Here is a 13,367-nt window from a genome sequence, read left to right as displayed (position 1 = left end):
CCCAATTCTGATCTTCTTTTGATCACATAAGCTCTTTTCAAAGCAATTATTTTTTTTAAAAATCAGAATTGGTCTGCCTGTCTAAATGTAGCCTAGGTGTCTACTTATGATTTAAAAAATGTAGCCTAAATGGGGGAAAAAAAATGTCTGTGCTGCAGGTGTGGTGGAGGGGAACATGGCTGCTGTCGAGGCCTACAAGTCGTCCGGCGGTGACATCGCCCGTCAGATGACTTCAGACGAGGTCCGTCTCCTGAACCGTGCCACTGCCTTCAACGATGGCTTTACGCTAGTTCACCTGGCCATCCGCTTCCAGAGACAAGACATGTTGGCTATCCTTCTCACTGAGGTAAAGTTACATTATTATTATTTTTTTTAAATACATAAGAGTGAAGGTGAATGTCCAGATTCGGATAATTTTTTTTCCCTCACGTGGACCGACTAGCTATTTAGAACAGTACCAATTATCCTAATGGCTCGAACGTAAAGTGGTTGCAAGTCAAGGAGACAAAGGGAGACAAAAAACAAAATGGCATCTGACTCTTGGTCAGACTTGTCACAACTGTAATTCACATATAAGCAAGCAGCTGTACTCATTCGTTTCCCGAATCAGACATCTTGAAAATCCAACATAAGTTTCCTGAAACGGGTCACATGTAACTTTTTTTTTGCAAGTAGGACAGATTTTTTTTTTTTTTTTTTTTTTTTTTTACTAATCCAAGTATTTTTATAATTTTTTTTTTAATGCAATGAGGCTGATGCAACATATCAGATCGTTTAGCTTAAAATGTTGATCCAGTTTTATTTATTCATATTATAAGCTCAACAATACGCACATGGCTGTATGCGCAAATCTTCCAAATTGCAATTAGCGGGGAAACATTGTTCTCAAAAGCACACCGCATGTGTGAGCGGTTTCATGTGACAGAGATTAAAATATCTGTTAGAAATTAAGAAAGGGGAGATCTAAAGATGCTAGCATGGGTACAACTAGCATAGAATATGAGAAAATGTTTGGTTTGTATTTATTATGGATCTCCATTAGTTTCTGCCAAGGCAACAGCTACTCTTCCTGGGGTTTATTATGGATCCCCATTAGTTCCTGCCAAGGCAGCAGCTACTCTTCCTGGGGTTTATTATGGATCCCCATTAGTTCCTGCCAAGGCAGCAGAAACTCTTCCTGAGGTGTAGCAAAATTAAGGCAGTTATACAATTTTAAAAACATTACAATACATTCACAACATATTTCCAAACGCATTAAGTGTGTGCACCTCAAGTCCCTACTCTACAACACAAAACCCATGTGTACGTGTGTGTATAGTGGGGGTGTTCTTTAATGGAAGCCTCTCAACATAATCCTGGTAGAATCAGGAATTCCCCAGGGCAGCTGTCTAGGCCCCTTACCTTTTTCAATCTTTACTCATGACATGCCACTGGCCTTGAGTAAAGCCAGTGTGTCTGTTTGCAGATGACTGCTTGGAGTCACCCTGGATTGTGAATTGTCATGGTCAGAACATGTTGATGCAACAGTAACTAAGATGGGGAGAAGTCTGTCCGTAGTAAAGCGCTGTTCTGCCTTTTTAACAACACTATCAACAAGGCACGTCCTACATATCTCCTGTAGCAAGTCTATTACTGTCATCCATCCTCTCAGTTACATATCTCCTGTAGCAAGTCTGTTACTGTCATCCATCCTCCCAGTTACATATCTCCTGTAGCAAGTCTATTACTGTCATCCATCCTCTCAGTTACATATCTCCTGTAGCAAGTCTGTTACTGTCATCCATCCTCCCAGTTACATATCTCCTGTAGCAAGTCTGTTACTGTCATCCATCCTCTCAGTTACATATCTCCTGTAGCAAGTCTGTTACTGTCATCCATCCTCTCAGTTACATATCTCCTGTAGTAAGTCTGTTACTGTCATCCATCCTCTCAGTTACATATCTCCTGTAGCAAGTCTATTACTGTCATCCATCCTCCCAGTTACATATCTCCTGTAGCAAGTCTGTTACTGTCATCCATCCTCCCAGTTACATATCTCCTGTAGCAAGTCTGTTACTGTCATCCATCCTCCCAGTTACATATCTCCTGTAGCAAGTCTGTTACTGTCATCCATCCTCTGTTACATATCTCCTGTAGCAAGTCTATTACTGTCATCCATCCTCCCAGTTACATATCTCCTGTAGCAAGTCTGTTACTGTCATCCATCCTCTGTTACATATCTCCTGTAGCAAGTCTATTACTGTCATCCATCCTCCCAGTTACATATCTCCTGTAGCAAGTCTGTTACTGTCATCCATCCTCCCAGTTACATATCTCCTGTAGCAAGTCTGTTACTGTCATCCATCCTCTCAGTTACATATCTCCTGTAGCAAGTCTATTACTGTCATCCATCCTCTCAGTTACATATCTCCTGTAGCAAGTCTGTTACTGTCAACTTGAATTCCTTTAACTGGATAAAACTGTCTAAAATCAACTAATTCTGGAGGAGGTTATTCCAGGAGCAGCAGGGTACCAGAAAATAAAAACGTGTCTTGTCATAACGAGTCTCTCCTCCCTCCATCCCCGTGCAGGTGTCCCAGCAGGCAGCTAAGTGTATTCCTGCCATGGCGTGTGGTGAGCTGACAGAACAGATCCGCAGGGAGATCGCTGCCTCTCTGCACCAACGTAAAGGAGACTTCAACTGTTACTTCCTCTCTGACCTGGTGACCTTCACACTGCCCGCAGGTGACCGACCTGCCCTGTCTTTACTGTACATCAAGCTGTTTGTCCTCAAGTGTTCCTCAGTGATGATGAATTGATGGTTAACAAGCTGTAGGCTAAATGTCCGAGGGAGATTTGTTCATCATGATAAAAAAAATGTGCAAAAGGACTGAAATGTTTGATCCAATTTCAAGTTGTTCTGTATATAAAATACATATAGCAAGTATGTTTAAGTGTGTGAATAAACAATGTAGGTTATCCTCGTAGTACAGTAGCTAGCATTAGTGAGGGAGAGACTGCATCCAGTCTTGTAGTACAGTAGCTAGCCTTAGTGAGGGAGAGACTGCATCCAGTCTTGCAGTACAGTAGCTAGCCTTAGTGAGGGAGAGACTGCATCCAGTCTTGTAGTACAGTAGCTAGCCTTAGTGAGGGAGAGACTGCATCCAGTCTTGTAGTACAGTAGCTAGTCTTAGTGAGGGAGAGACTGCATCCAGTCTTGTAGTACAGTAGCTAGCCTTAGTGAGGGAGAGACTGCATCCAGTCTTGTAGTACAGTAGCTAGCCTTAGTGAGGGAGAGACTGCATCCAGTCTTGTAGTACAGTAGCTAGCCTTAGTGAGGGAGAGACTGCATCCAGTCTTGTAGTACAGTAGCTAGCCTTAGTGAGGGAGAGAGAGACTGCATCCAGTCTTGTAGTACAGTAGCTAGCCTTAGTGAGGGAGAGACTGCATCCAGTCTTGTAGTACAGTAGCTAGTCTTAGTGAGGGAGAGAGAGGCTGCATCCAGTCTTGTAGTACAGTAGCTAGCCTTAGTGAGGGAGAGACTGCATCCAGTCTTGTAGTACAGTAGCTAGCCTTAGTGAGAGAGAGACTGCATCCAGTCTTGTAGTACAGTAGCTAGCCTTAGTGAGGGAGAGAGAGGCTGCATCCAGTCTTGTAGTACAGTAGCTAGCCTTAGTGAGGGAGAGACTGCATCCAGTCTTGTAGTACAGTAGCTAGCCTTAGTGAGAGAGAGACTGCATCCAGTCTTGTAGTACAGTAGCTAGCCTTAGTGAGGGAGAGAGAGGCTGCATCCAGTCTTGTAGTACAGTAGCTAGCCTTAGTGAGGGAGAGACTGCATCCAGTCTTGTAGTACAGTAGCTAGCCTTAGTGAGAGAGAGACTGCATCCAGTCTTGTAGTACAGTAGCTAGCCTTAGTGAGGGAGAGAGAGAGAGACTGCAGCCAGTCTTTTCCTGCCTGCATAATATCGTCATTGAGATTTCAGAGATGTGCACTTAACTGTACACACACACACACACACACACACACACACACACACACACACACACACACACACACACACACACACACACACACACACAGTAGAGTTGCCGGGTTGTATTCTGTTTCAGAGCAGGCTAGTATTTCTGTGCAGGCAGAGCTTGGCTTCAGGCCATTACAGTGAGAGGGTTTTCTCTCTCTCTGTCAAGTCCAGTGTATTCACTATTGAGCCAGAGAATGGCCATCAGTGTTCTCTTCTGTGTATGCAGTTAGCCATGCAGCTACTGTGCCTTCAGAAACTATTCATACCACTTGATTTATTCCACATTTTGTTGTTACAGCCTGAATTCAGAATGGATTTTTTTTTTATCTCCCTTTTTCTTTTTCTCAACCATCTAAACACAATAGTCCGCAATGACAAAGTGAAGACATGTTTTTCAGAATTTTTTTGGTTACAAATATATTGAAAATGGAATCTAATTTACTTAAGTATTCACACCCCTTTGCTATGACACTCCAAATTGAGCTCAGGTTCATTCAATTTCTTTTCGTCGTTCTTGATGTCACTGCAACTTTATTTGGAGTCCACCTGCGGCCAATTTTAAATAGTTTGGACATGATTTAGAAAGAAACACACCTGTCTATATAAGGTCTCACAGTTGACAGCGCATGTTCGTGTAGAAACTATACCAGGAAGTCCAAGGAACTCTCCGTAGATCCCTGATAATTGTGATGAGGCATATATCTGGGGAAGGGTATAAAACAATTTCTAGAATCTTGAAAGTTTCCATAATTGGGAAATGGAAAAAATATTGAACTACCCAGACGCTGCCTAGAGCTGGCTGTCTGACCAAACTGAGTTACCGGGCTAGAAGGACCTTGGTCAAGGAGGTGACCAAGAACCCAATGACCACCAATGACTACAGAGTTCCTTGGCTGAGATGTGAGAACCTGCCAGAAGGACAACAGTCTCTACAGCACTTCACCTATCTGGGCTTTATGGGAGAGCGGCCAGACGGAAGCCACTCCTGAGAATAAGGTACATGACAGCACGCCTGGAGTTTGCAAATAGGCGCGTGAAAGACTAAGAGCATAAAGGCAAAAGATTCTGTGGTCTGATGAGACACATCGGATTTTTTTTGTTGTTGTCCTGAATGCAAAGCGCTATGTCTGGAGAAAACCAGACACAGCTCATCACACCATCCCTACCGTGAAGCATGGCGGTGGCAGCATCATGCTATGGGGATGCTTTTCAGCGGCAGGGACTGGGAGACTGGTAAGGATGGAGGGAACAATGTATAGAGCCAAAAACAGGCAAAGCCTCGATGAGAACCTGCTTCAGAGTGCAAACGACCTTAAACTGTGGAGATTTACATTTCAACAGGACAATGACCCCAAGCATACAGCCAAAGCGCAACGGGGACTGCGGTTGAAAATTAGCCGGCTGGCTAAAACCGACACTTTTACTGAAACGTTGATTAATGTGCACTGTCCCTGTAAAAATAAAATAAACTCAAACGCTGAAATGACTTCAGAACAAGTGTGTGAAAATCCTTGGGTGGTCCAGCTAAATCCCAGACTTGAATCCCATTTGAAAATCTGTGGATAGACTTGAAGATTGCTGTTCACCGCCGCTCGCCAGCTAACTTAACAGAGCTTGAGGAAATCTGTAAGGAAGAATGGGAGAAAATCCCCGAATCCAGGATGTGCAAAGCTGATACAGACACACCCAAGACGACTCAAAGCTGAAACGGACATCCCCAAGACGCCTCAAAGCTGAAACAGACATCCCCAAGACGCCTCAAAGCTGAAACGGATTAGTATTGACTAGGGGATGTGAATACTTTTGAAAATTTGATATTTCTGTATTTCATTTTCACTAAATTAGTAAAAATGTCTAAAAACATGTTTTAATTTCGTCATTATGGGGTATTGTGGGTAGATGGGGGAGATTTTTTGTTATTTAATCCATTTTGAATTCTGTCTGTAACACAACACAGTGTGTAATAGGTCAAGGGGTATGAATTCTTTGTGAAGGCAGCAGTTTATGAAGAGCATGTTTACTGTTCAGTCACCATTGGCAAAATGTAGACCGTTTTATGGAGCAGCATTACAAGCATCTTTTCTCAGTGCTGTTTCTATTTTCACTATGACCGTTTTGATTAGTGGGGGTGTTAGGCAGTCAATATAGGCAAATGTGAACAAGGGGCATTTTGTAATCTAGCTGATAAAAAAAAAAGCAAATATATTATTAAGTCACCTAATTCCTCTCTCTCTTTCTCTCTCATTGTGTGTTTCTGCAGACATCGAAGACCTGCCCACTGCAGTCCAGGAGAAGCTGTTTGATGAGGTGTTAGATCGAGATGTACAGAAAGGTAAAAAGATCTCAGAGGATTCTGGGTATTTCTCAATATCTCCCATCAACCCCATGCCAGGGATACGTACTGCATGTTGTAGATTTACCATTAGAATCAAATATGTGTTAGGTGTGTGTGTGTGTGTGTGTGTGTGTGTGTGTGTGTGTGTGTGTGTGTGTGATCCTTTTGCGTCCGTCTCAGATGACCAGATAAAATGATGGAAGACTCTACAAGGTGTCGAAAGCGTTCCACAGGGCTGCTGGCCCATGTTGACTCCAATGCTTCCCACAGTTGTCGTGTTGACTGGATGTCCTTTGGGGTGGTGGACCGTTCTTGATACACACGGGGAAACTGTTGAGTGTGGGAAAAACCCTGCAGCGTTGCAGTTCTTGACACACTCAAACTGGTGCGCCTGGCACCTACTACCATACCCTGTTCAAAAGGCACTTAACTATTTTGTCCATGTCTCAATTGTCTCCAGTCTTAAAAATCCTTCTTTAAACTGTCTTCTCACCTTCATCTACACTGATTGAAGTGGATTTAAGGGATCATAGCTTTCACCTGGATTCACCTGGGCAGTCTGTCATTGAAAGAGCAGGTGTTCCTAATGTTTTGTACACTCAGTGTATATTAGGTGTGAATTTTATGGGTGATAATTCTGCGTCAGTCAGTCTTTCAGATGAGCTGGTGAAAATGCGAAGAGTCCTCCTTTAGGAGCCCCAATCTGCTCCTCTCCCCAGCTAGCTAGTTACCTCACCACCCTCTCCTCTCCTCAGCTAGCTAGTTACCTCACCACCCTCTCCTCTCCCCAGCTAGCTAGTTACCTCACCACCCTCTCCTCTCCCCAGCTAGCTAGTTACCTCACCACCCTCTCCTCTCCTCAGCTAGCTAGTTACCTCACCACCCTCTCCTCTCCCCAGCTAGCTAGTTACCTCACCACCCTCTCCTCTCCCCAGCTAGCTAGTTACCTCACCACCCTCTCCTCTCCTCAGCTAGCTAGTTACCTCACCACCCTCTCCTCTCCTCAGCTAGCTAGTTACCTCACCACCCTCTCCTCTCCTCAGCTAGCTAGTTTCCTCTCCTCAGCTAGCTAGTTACCTCACCACCCTCTCCTCTCCCCAGCTAGCTAGTTACCTCACCACCCTCTCCTCTCCCCAGCTAGCTAGTTACCTCACCACCCTCTCCTCTCCTCAGCTAGCTAGTTACCTCACCACCCTCTCCTCTCCTCAGCTAGCTAGTTACCTCACCACCCTCTCCTCAGCTAGCTAGTTTCCTCTCCTCAGCTAGCTAGTTACCTCACCACCCTCTCCTCTCCCCAGCTAGCTAGTTACCTCTCCCCAGCTAGCTAGTTACCTCACCACCCTCTCCTCTCCCCAGCTAGCTAGTTACCTCACCGCCCTCTCCTCTCCTCAGCTAGCTAGTTACCTCACCACCCTTTCCTCTCCCCAGCTAGCTAGTTACCTCACCTCCCTCTCCTCTCCCCAGCTAGCTAGTTACCTCACCACCCTCTCCTCTCCCCAGCTAGCTAGTTACCTCACCACCCTCTCCTCTCCTCAGCTAGCTAGTTACCTCACCACCCTCTCCTCTCCTCAGCTAGCTAGTTACCTCACCACCCTCTCCTCTCCCCAGCTAGCTAGTTACCTCACCACCCTCTCCTCTCCCCAGCTAGCTAGTTACCTCACCACCCTCTCCTCAGCTAGCTAGTTACCTCACCACCCTCTCCTCTCCCCAGCTAGCTAGTTACCTCACCACCCTCTCCTCTCCTCAGCTAGCTAGTTACCTCACCACCCTCTCCCCAGCTAGCTAGTTACCTCACCACCCTCTCCTCAGCTAGCTAGTTACCTCACCACCCTCTCCTCTCCCCAGCTAGCTAGTTACCTCACCGCCCTCTCCTCTCCCCAGCTAGCTAGTTACCTCACCAACCTCTCCTCAGCTAGCTAGTTACCTCACCACCCTCTCCTCTCCCCAGCTAGCTAGTTACCTCACCACCCTCTCCTCTCCCCAGCTAGCTAGTTACCTCACCACCCTCTCCTCTCCCCAGCTAGCTAGTTACCTCACCGCCCTCTCCTCTCCCCAGCTAGCTAGTTACCTCACCCTCTCCTCTCCCCAGCTAGCTAGTTACCTCACCACCCTCTCCTCTCCTCAGCTAGCTAGTTACCTCACCGCCCTCTCCTCTCCCCAGCTAGCTAGTTACCTCACCACCCTCTCCTCTCCCCAGCTAGCTAGTTACCTCACCACCCTCTCCTCTCCCCAGCTAGCTAGTTACCTCACCGCCCTCTCCTCTCCCCAGCTAGCTAGTTACCTCACCTCCCTCTCCCCAGCTAGCTAGTTACCTCACCACCCTCTCCTCTCCTCAGCTAGCTAGTTACCTCACCACCCTCTCCTCTCCCCAGCTAGCTAGTTACCTCACCACCCTCTCCTCTCCCCAGCTAGCTAGTTACCTCACCACCCTCTCCTCAGCTAGCTAGTTACCTCACCACCCTCTCCTCAGCTAGCTAGTTACCTCACCACCCTCTCCTCTCCCCAGCTAGCTAGTTACCTCACCACCCTCTCCTCTCCCCAGCTAGCTAGTTACCTCACCACCCTCTCCTCTCCCCAGCTAGCTAGTTACCTCACCACCCTCTCCTCTCCCCAGCTAGCTAGTTACCTCACCGCCCTCTCCTCTCCCCAGCTAGCTAGTTACCTCACCTCCCTCTCCCCAGCTAGCTAGTTACCTCACCACCCTCTCCTCTCCTCAGCTAGCTAGTTACCTCACCACCCTCTCCTCTCCCCAGCTAGCTAGTTACCTCACCACCCTCTCCTCTCCCCAGCTAGCTAGTTACCTCACCACCCTCTCCCCAGCTAGCTAGTTACCTCACCACCCTCTCCTCAGCTAGCTAGTTACCTCACCACCCTCTCCCCAGCTAGCTAGTTACCTCACCGCCCTCTCCTCTCCCCAGCTAGCTAGTTACCTCACCGCCCTCTCCTCAGCTAGCTAGTTACCTCACCACCCTCTCCTCTCCCCAGCTAGCTAGTTACCTCACCACCCTCTCCTCTCCTCAGCTAGCTAGTTACCTCACCACCCTCTCCTCTCCCCAGCTAGCTAGTTACCTCACCGCCCTCTCCTCAGCTAGCTAGTTACCTCACCACCCTCTCCTCTCCCCAGCTAGCTAGTTACCTCACCACCCTCTCCTCTCCTCAGCTAGCTAGTTACCTCACCGCCCTCTCCTCAGCTAGCTAGTTACCTCACCACCCTCTCCTCTCCTCAGCTAGCTAGTTACCATCAGGGTTAACTATACAGACGTTTCAGCTGTACATCCTTATTAAGTGTTCACTTGCTCTGATTTTCCCAGGTGTGTCTAGGTCTCGGAGGTGTCTTGTGACCTATTTCAGCTAGTAGTGTAATTGGGTTACGTGGGAGAAATAGGATGCTCCAGTTGGTTGTTGCAGGGCCAAGTGGAGACGAGAGAAGAAATAAGTCATTGAGTGGCTGTGTCCTCTCTCTCCCTCCCTCTCTAAATGGATAACAATGTGTGTGTTCTCTCTCTCTGTGTGTGTGTGTGTGTGTGTGTGTCCTCTCTCTCCCTCCCTCTCCAAATGGATAACAATTTATGTGTCCTCTCTCTGTGTGTGTGTGTGTGTGTGTGTGTGTGTGTGTGTCCTTTCTCTCTGTCTGTGTGTCCTTTCTCTCTCTTTGTGTGTGTGTGTGTCCTTTCTCTGTGTGTGTGTGTGTGTGTGTGTGTGGTCTCTACAGAGCTAGAGGAAGAGTCTCCCATCATCAACTGGTCTTTGGAGCTGGGTACCAGGCTGGACAGCAGACTGTATGCCCTGTGGAACCGTACACAGGGAGACTGCCTGTTAGACTCGGTACTGCAGGCTACCTGGGGGATATACGACAAGGACTCTGTCCTCCGCAAGACCCTCCACGACAGCCTGCATGACTGCTCTCACTGGTAGGAAACACACGGATATATGGATACACACACACACACACACACACACACACACACACACACACACACACACACACACACACACACACACACTGTCCTCTGCAAAGATTTCCAGGACAGACTGCACGACTGCTCTTCCTGTTGAGAAACACACACACTGTGGCCGGGCTGTGGCCGGCTGTGGCCCCGTATCCACACGCTGTGGCCAATACAATACAATATAACTTTATTGTTCATATGTTACAGTGAACCCCCCAATATTGCGATTCGATGTTCCAAACATATGGCTCACTATAGGTCTGCTACAGAGAGATATGGCTCACTATAGGTCTGCTACAGAGAGATATGGCTCACTATAGGTCCGCTACAGAGAGATATGGCTCACTATAGGTCTGCTACAGAGAGACAGGGCGATATGGCTCACTATAGGTCTGCTACAGAGAGACAGGGAGATATGGCTCACTATAGGTCTGCTACAGAGAGATATGGCTCACTATAGGTCTGCTACAGAGAGATATGGCTCACTATAGGTCTGCTACAGAGAGATATGGCTCACTTTAGGTCTGCAACAGAGAGATATGGCTCACTATAGGTCCGCTACAGAGAGATATGGCTCACTATAGGTCTGCTACAGAGAGATATGGCTCACTATAGGTCTGCTACAGAGAGATATGGCTCACTATAGGTCTGCTCCAGAGAGACAGAGAGATATGGCTCACTATAGGTCTGCTACAGAGAGATATGGCTCACTATAGGTCTGCTACAGGGAGATATGGCTCACTATAGGTCTGCTACAGGGAGACAGAGAGATATGGCTCACTATAGGTCTGCTACAGAGAGATATGGCTCACTATAGGTCTGCTACAGAGAGATATGGCTCACTATAGGTCTGCTACAGAGAGATATGGCTCACTATAGGTCTGCTACAGGGAGATATGGCTCACTATAGGTCTGCTACAGAGAGATATGGCTCACTATAGGTCTGCTACAGAGAGATATGGCTCACTGTAGGTCTGCTACAGAGAGATATGGCTCACTATAGGTCTGCTACAGAGAGATATGGCTCACTATAGGTCTGCTACAGAGAGACAGGGAGATATGGCTCACTATAGGTCTGCTACAGAGAGATATGGCTCACTATAGGTCTACTACAGAGAGACAGAGAGATATGGCTCACTATAGGTCTGCTACAGGGAGATATGGCTCACTATAGGTCTGCTACAGAGAGATATGGCTCACTATAGGTCTGCTACAGAGAGACAGGGAGATATGGCTCACTATAGGTCTGCTACAGAGAGATATGGCTCACTATAGGTCTGCTACAGAGAGACAGAGAGATATGGCTCACTATAGGTCTTCTACAGAGAGATATGGCTCATTATAGGTCTGCTACAGAGAGACAGAGAGATATGGCTCACTATAGGTCCGCTACAGAGAGATATGGCTCACTATAGGTCTGCTCCAGAGAGATATGGCTCACTATAGGTCTGCTACAGAGAGATATGGCTCACTATAGGTCTGCTACAGGGAGATATGGCTCACTATAGGTCTGCTCCAGAGAGATATGGCTCACTATAGGTCTGCTCCAGAGAGATATGGTTCACTATAGGTCTGCTACAGAGATATATGGCTCACTATAGGTCTGCTCCAGAGAGACAGAGAGATATGGCTCACTATAGGTCTGCTACAGAGAGATATGGCTCACTATAGGTCTGCTACAGAGAGACAGAGAGATATGGCTCACTATAGGTCTGCTACAGAGAGATATGGCTCACTATAGGTCTACTACAGAGAGATATGGCTCACTATAGGTCTGCTACAGATAGATATGGCTCACTATAGGTCTGCTACAGAGAGATATGGCTCACTATAGGTCTGCTACAGAGAGATATGGCTCACTATAGGTCTGCTACAGAGAGACAGAGAGATATGGCTCACTATAGGTCTGCTACAGAGAGATATGGCTCACTATAGGTCTGCTACAGAGAGATATGGCTCACTATAGGTCTGCTACAGAGAGATATGGCTCACTATAGGTCCGCTACAGAAAGATATGGCTCACTATAGGTCTGCTACAGAGAGACAGGGAGATATGGCTCACTATAGGTCTGCTACAGAGAGACAGGGAGATATGGCTCACTATAGGTCTGCTACAGAGAGATATGGCTCACTTTAGGTCTGCTACAGAGAGATATGGCTCACTATAGGTCTGCTACAGAGAGATATGGCTCACTATAGGTCCACTACAGAGAGATATGGCTCACTATAGGTCTGCTACAGAGAGATATGGCTCACTATAGGTCTGCTCCAGAGAGACAGAGAGATATGGCTCACTATAGGTCTGCTACAGAGAGATATGGCTCACTATAGGTCTGCTACAGGGAGATATGGCTCACTATAGGTCTGCTACAGGGAGATATGGCTCACTATAGGTCTGCTACAGGGAGACAGAGAGATATGGCTCACTATAGGTCTGCTACAGAGAGATATGGCTCACTTTAGGTCTGCTACAGAGAGATATGGCTCACTATAGGTCTGCTACAGAGAGATATGGCTCACTATAGGTCTGCTACAGAGAGATATGGCTCACTATAGGTCTGCTACAGAGAGATATGGCTCACTATAGGTCTGCTACAGAGATATATGGCTCACTATAGGTCTGCTCCAGAGAGATATGGCTCACTATAGGTCTGCTACAGAGAGACAGAGAGATATGGCCCACTATAGGTCCGCTACAGAGAGACAGAGACAGATATCCCGATATGTAACTATCAGTATTTTCCTCCATCACTAAGTGGAGCCTTGTTGCAGAGTAGGAGACTCCCGGCAGGTAGTTACATCCATAGGAGATTAGATGATGGCTACTGCTGTCTAGCTGGTTCTTTGGGTTGTCTTTGATCCTTGGCAGGAAAAGCTAATGAGGTGTTTGTTCTGTATTCCAGGTTCTACACACGATGGAAGGAGTGGGAGTCCTGGTAATGAGGTGTTTGTTCTGCGTTGCAGGTTCTACACACGGTGGAAGGAGTGGGAGTCCTGGTAATGAGGTGTTTGTTCTGTATTCCAGGTTCTACACACGGTGGAAGGAGTGGGAGTCCTGGTAATGAGGTGTTTGTTCTGTAT

The 13,367-nt window shown here is 46.9% G+C and overlaps 1 protein-coding gene across 4 annotated transcripts in view; it reads left to right on the top strand.

Moving 5' to 3' along the window:
* The window catches only part of LOC115183932 (ubiquitin thioesterase ZRANB1), a 49,349-nt gene that overhangs the window by 24,912 nt on the left and 11,070 nt on the right, over window positions 1-13,367 (top strand). For all 4 annotated transcript variants that reach the window (XM_029744910.1, XM_029744914.1, XM_029744909.1 and 1 more), the window contains 4 exons: window positions 159-346; window positions 2,571-2,724; window positions 6,262-6,333; window positions 10,049-10,247. In XM_029744910.1, coding sequence (XP_029600770.1) covers window positions 159-346; window positions 2,571-2,724; window positions 6,262-6,333; window positions 10,049-10,247 — 613 coding nt within the window. The remainder of the gene's footprint in view (window positions 1-158; window positions 347-2,570; window positions 2,725-6,261; window positions 6,334-10,048; window positions 10,248-13,367) is intronic.

Source organism: Salmo trutta, unplaced genomic scaffold (assembly GCF_901001165.1).
Source record: "Salmo trutta unplaced genomic scaffold, fSalTru1.1, whole genome shotgun sequence".
Lineage (NCBI taxonomy): Eukaryota > Metazoa > Chordata > Actinopteri > Salmoniformes > Salmonidae > Salmo > Salmo trutta.
The sequence above is the reverse complement of the archived record's forward strand: the minus strand, read 5'-3'. Positions and strand labels throughout refer to the sequence as shown.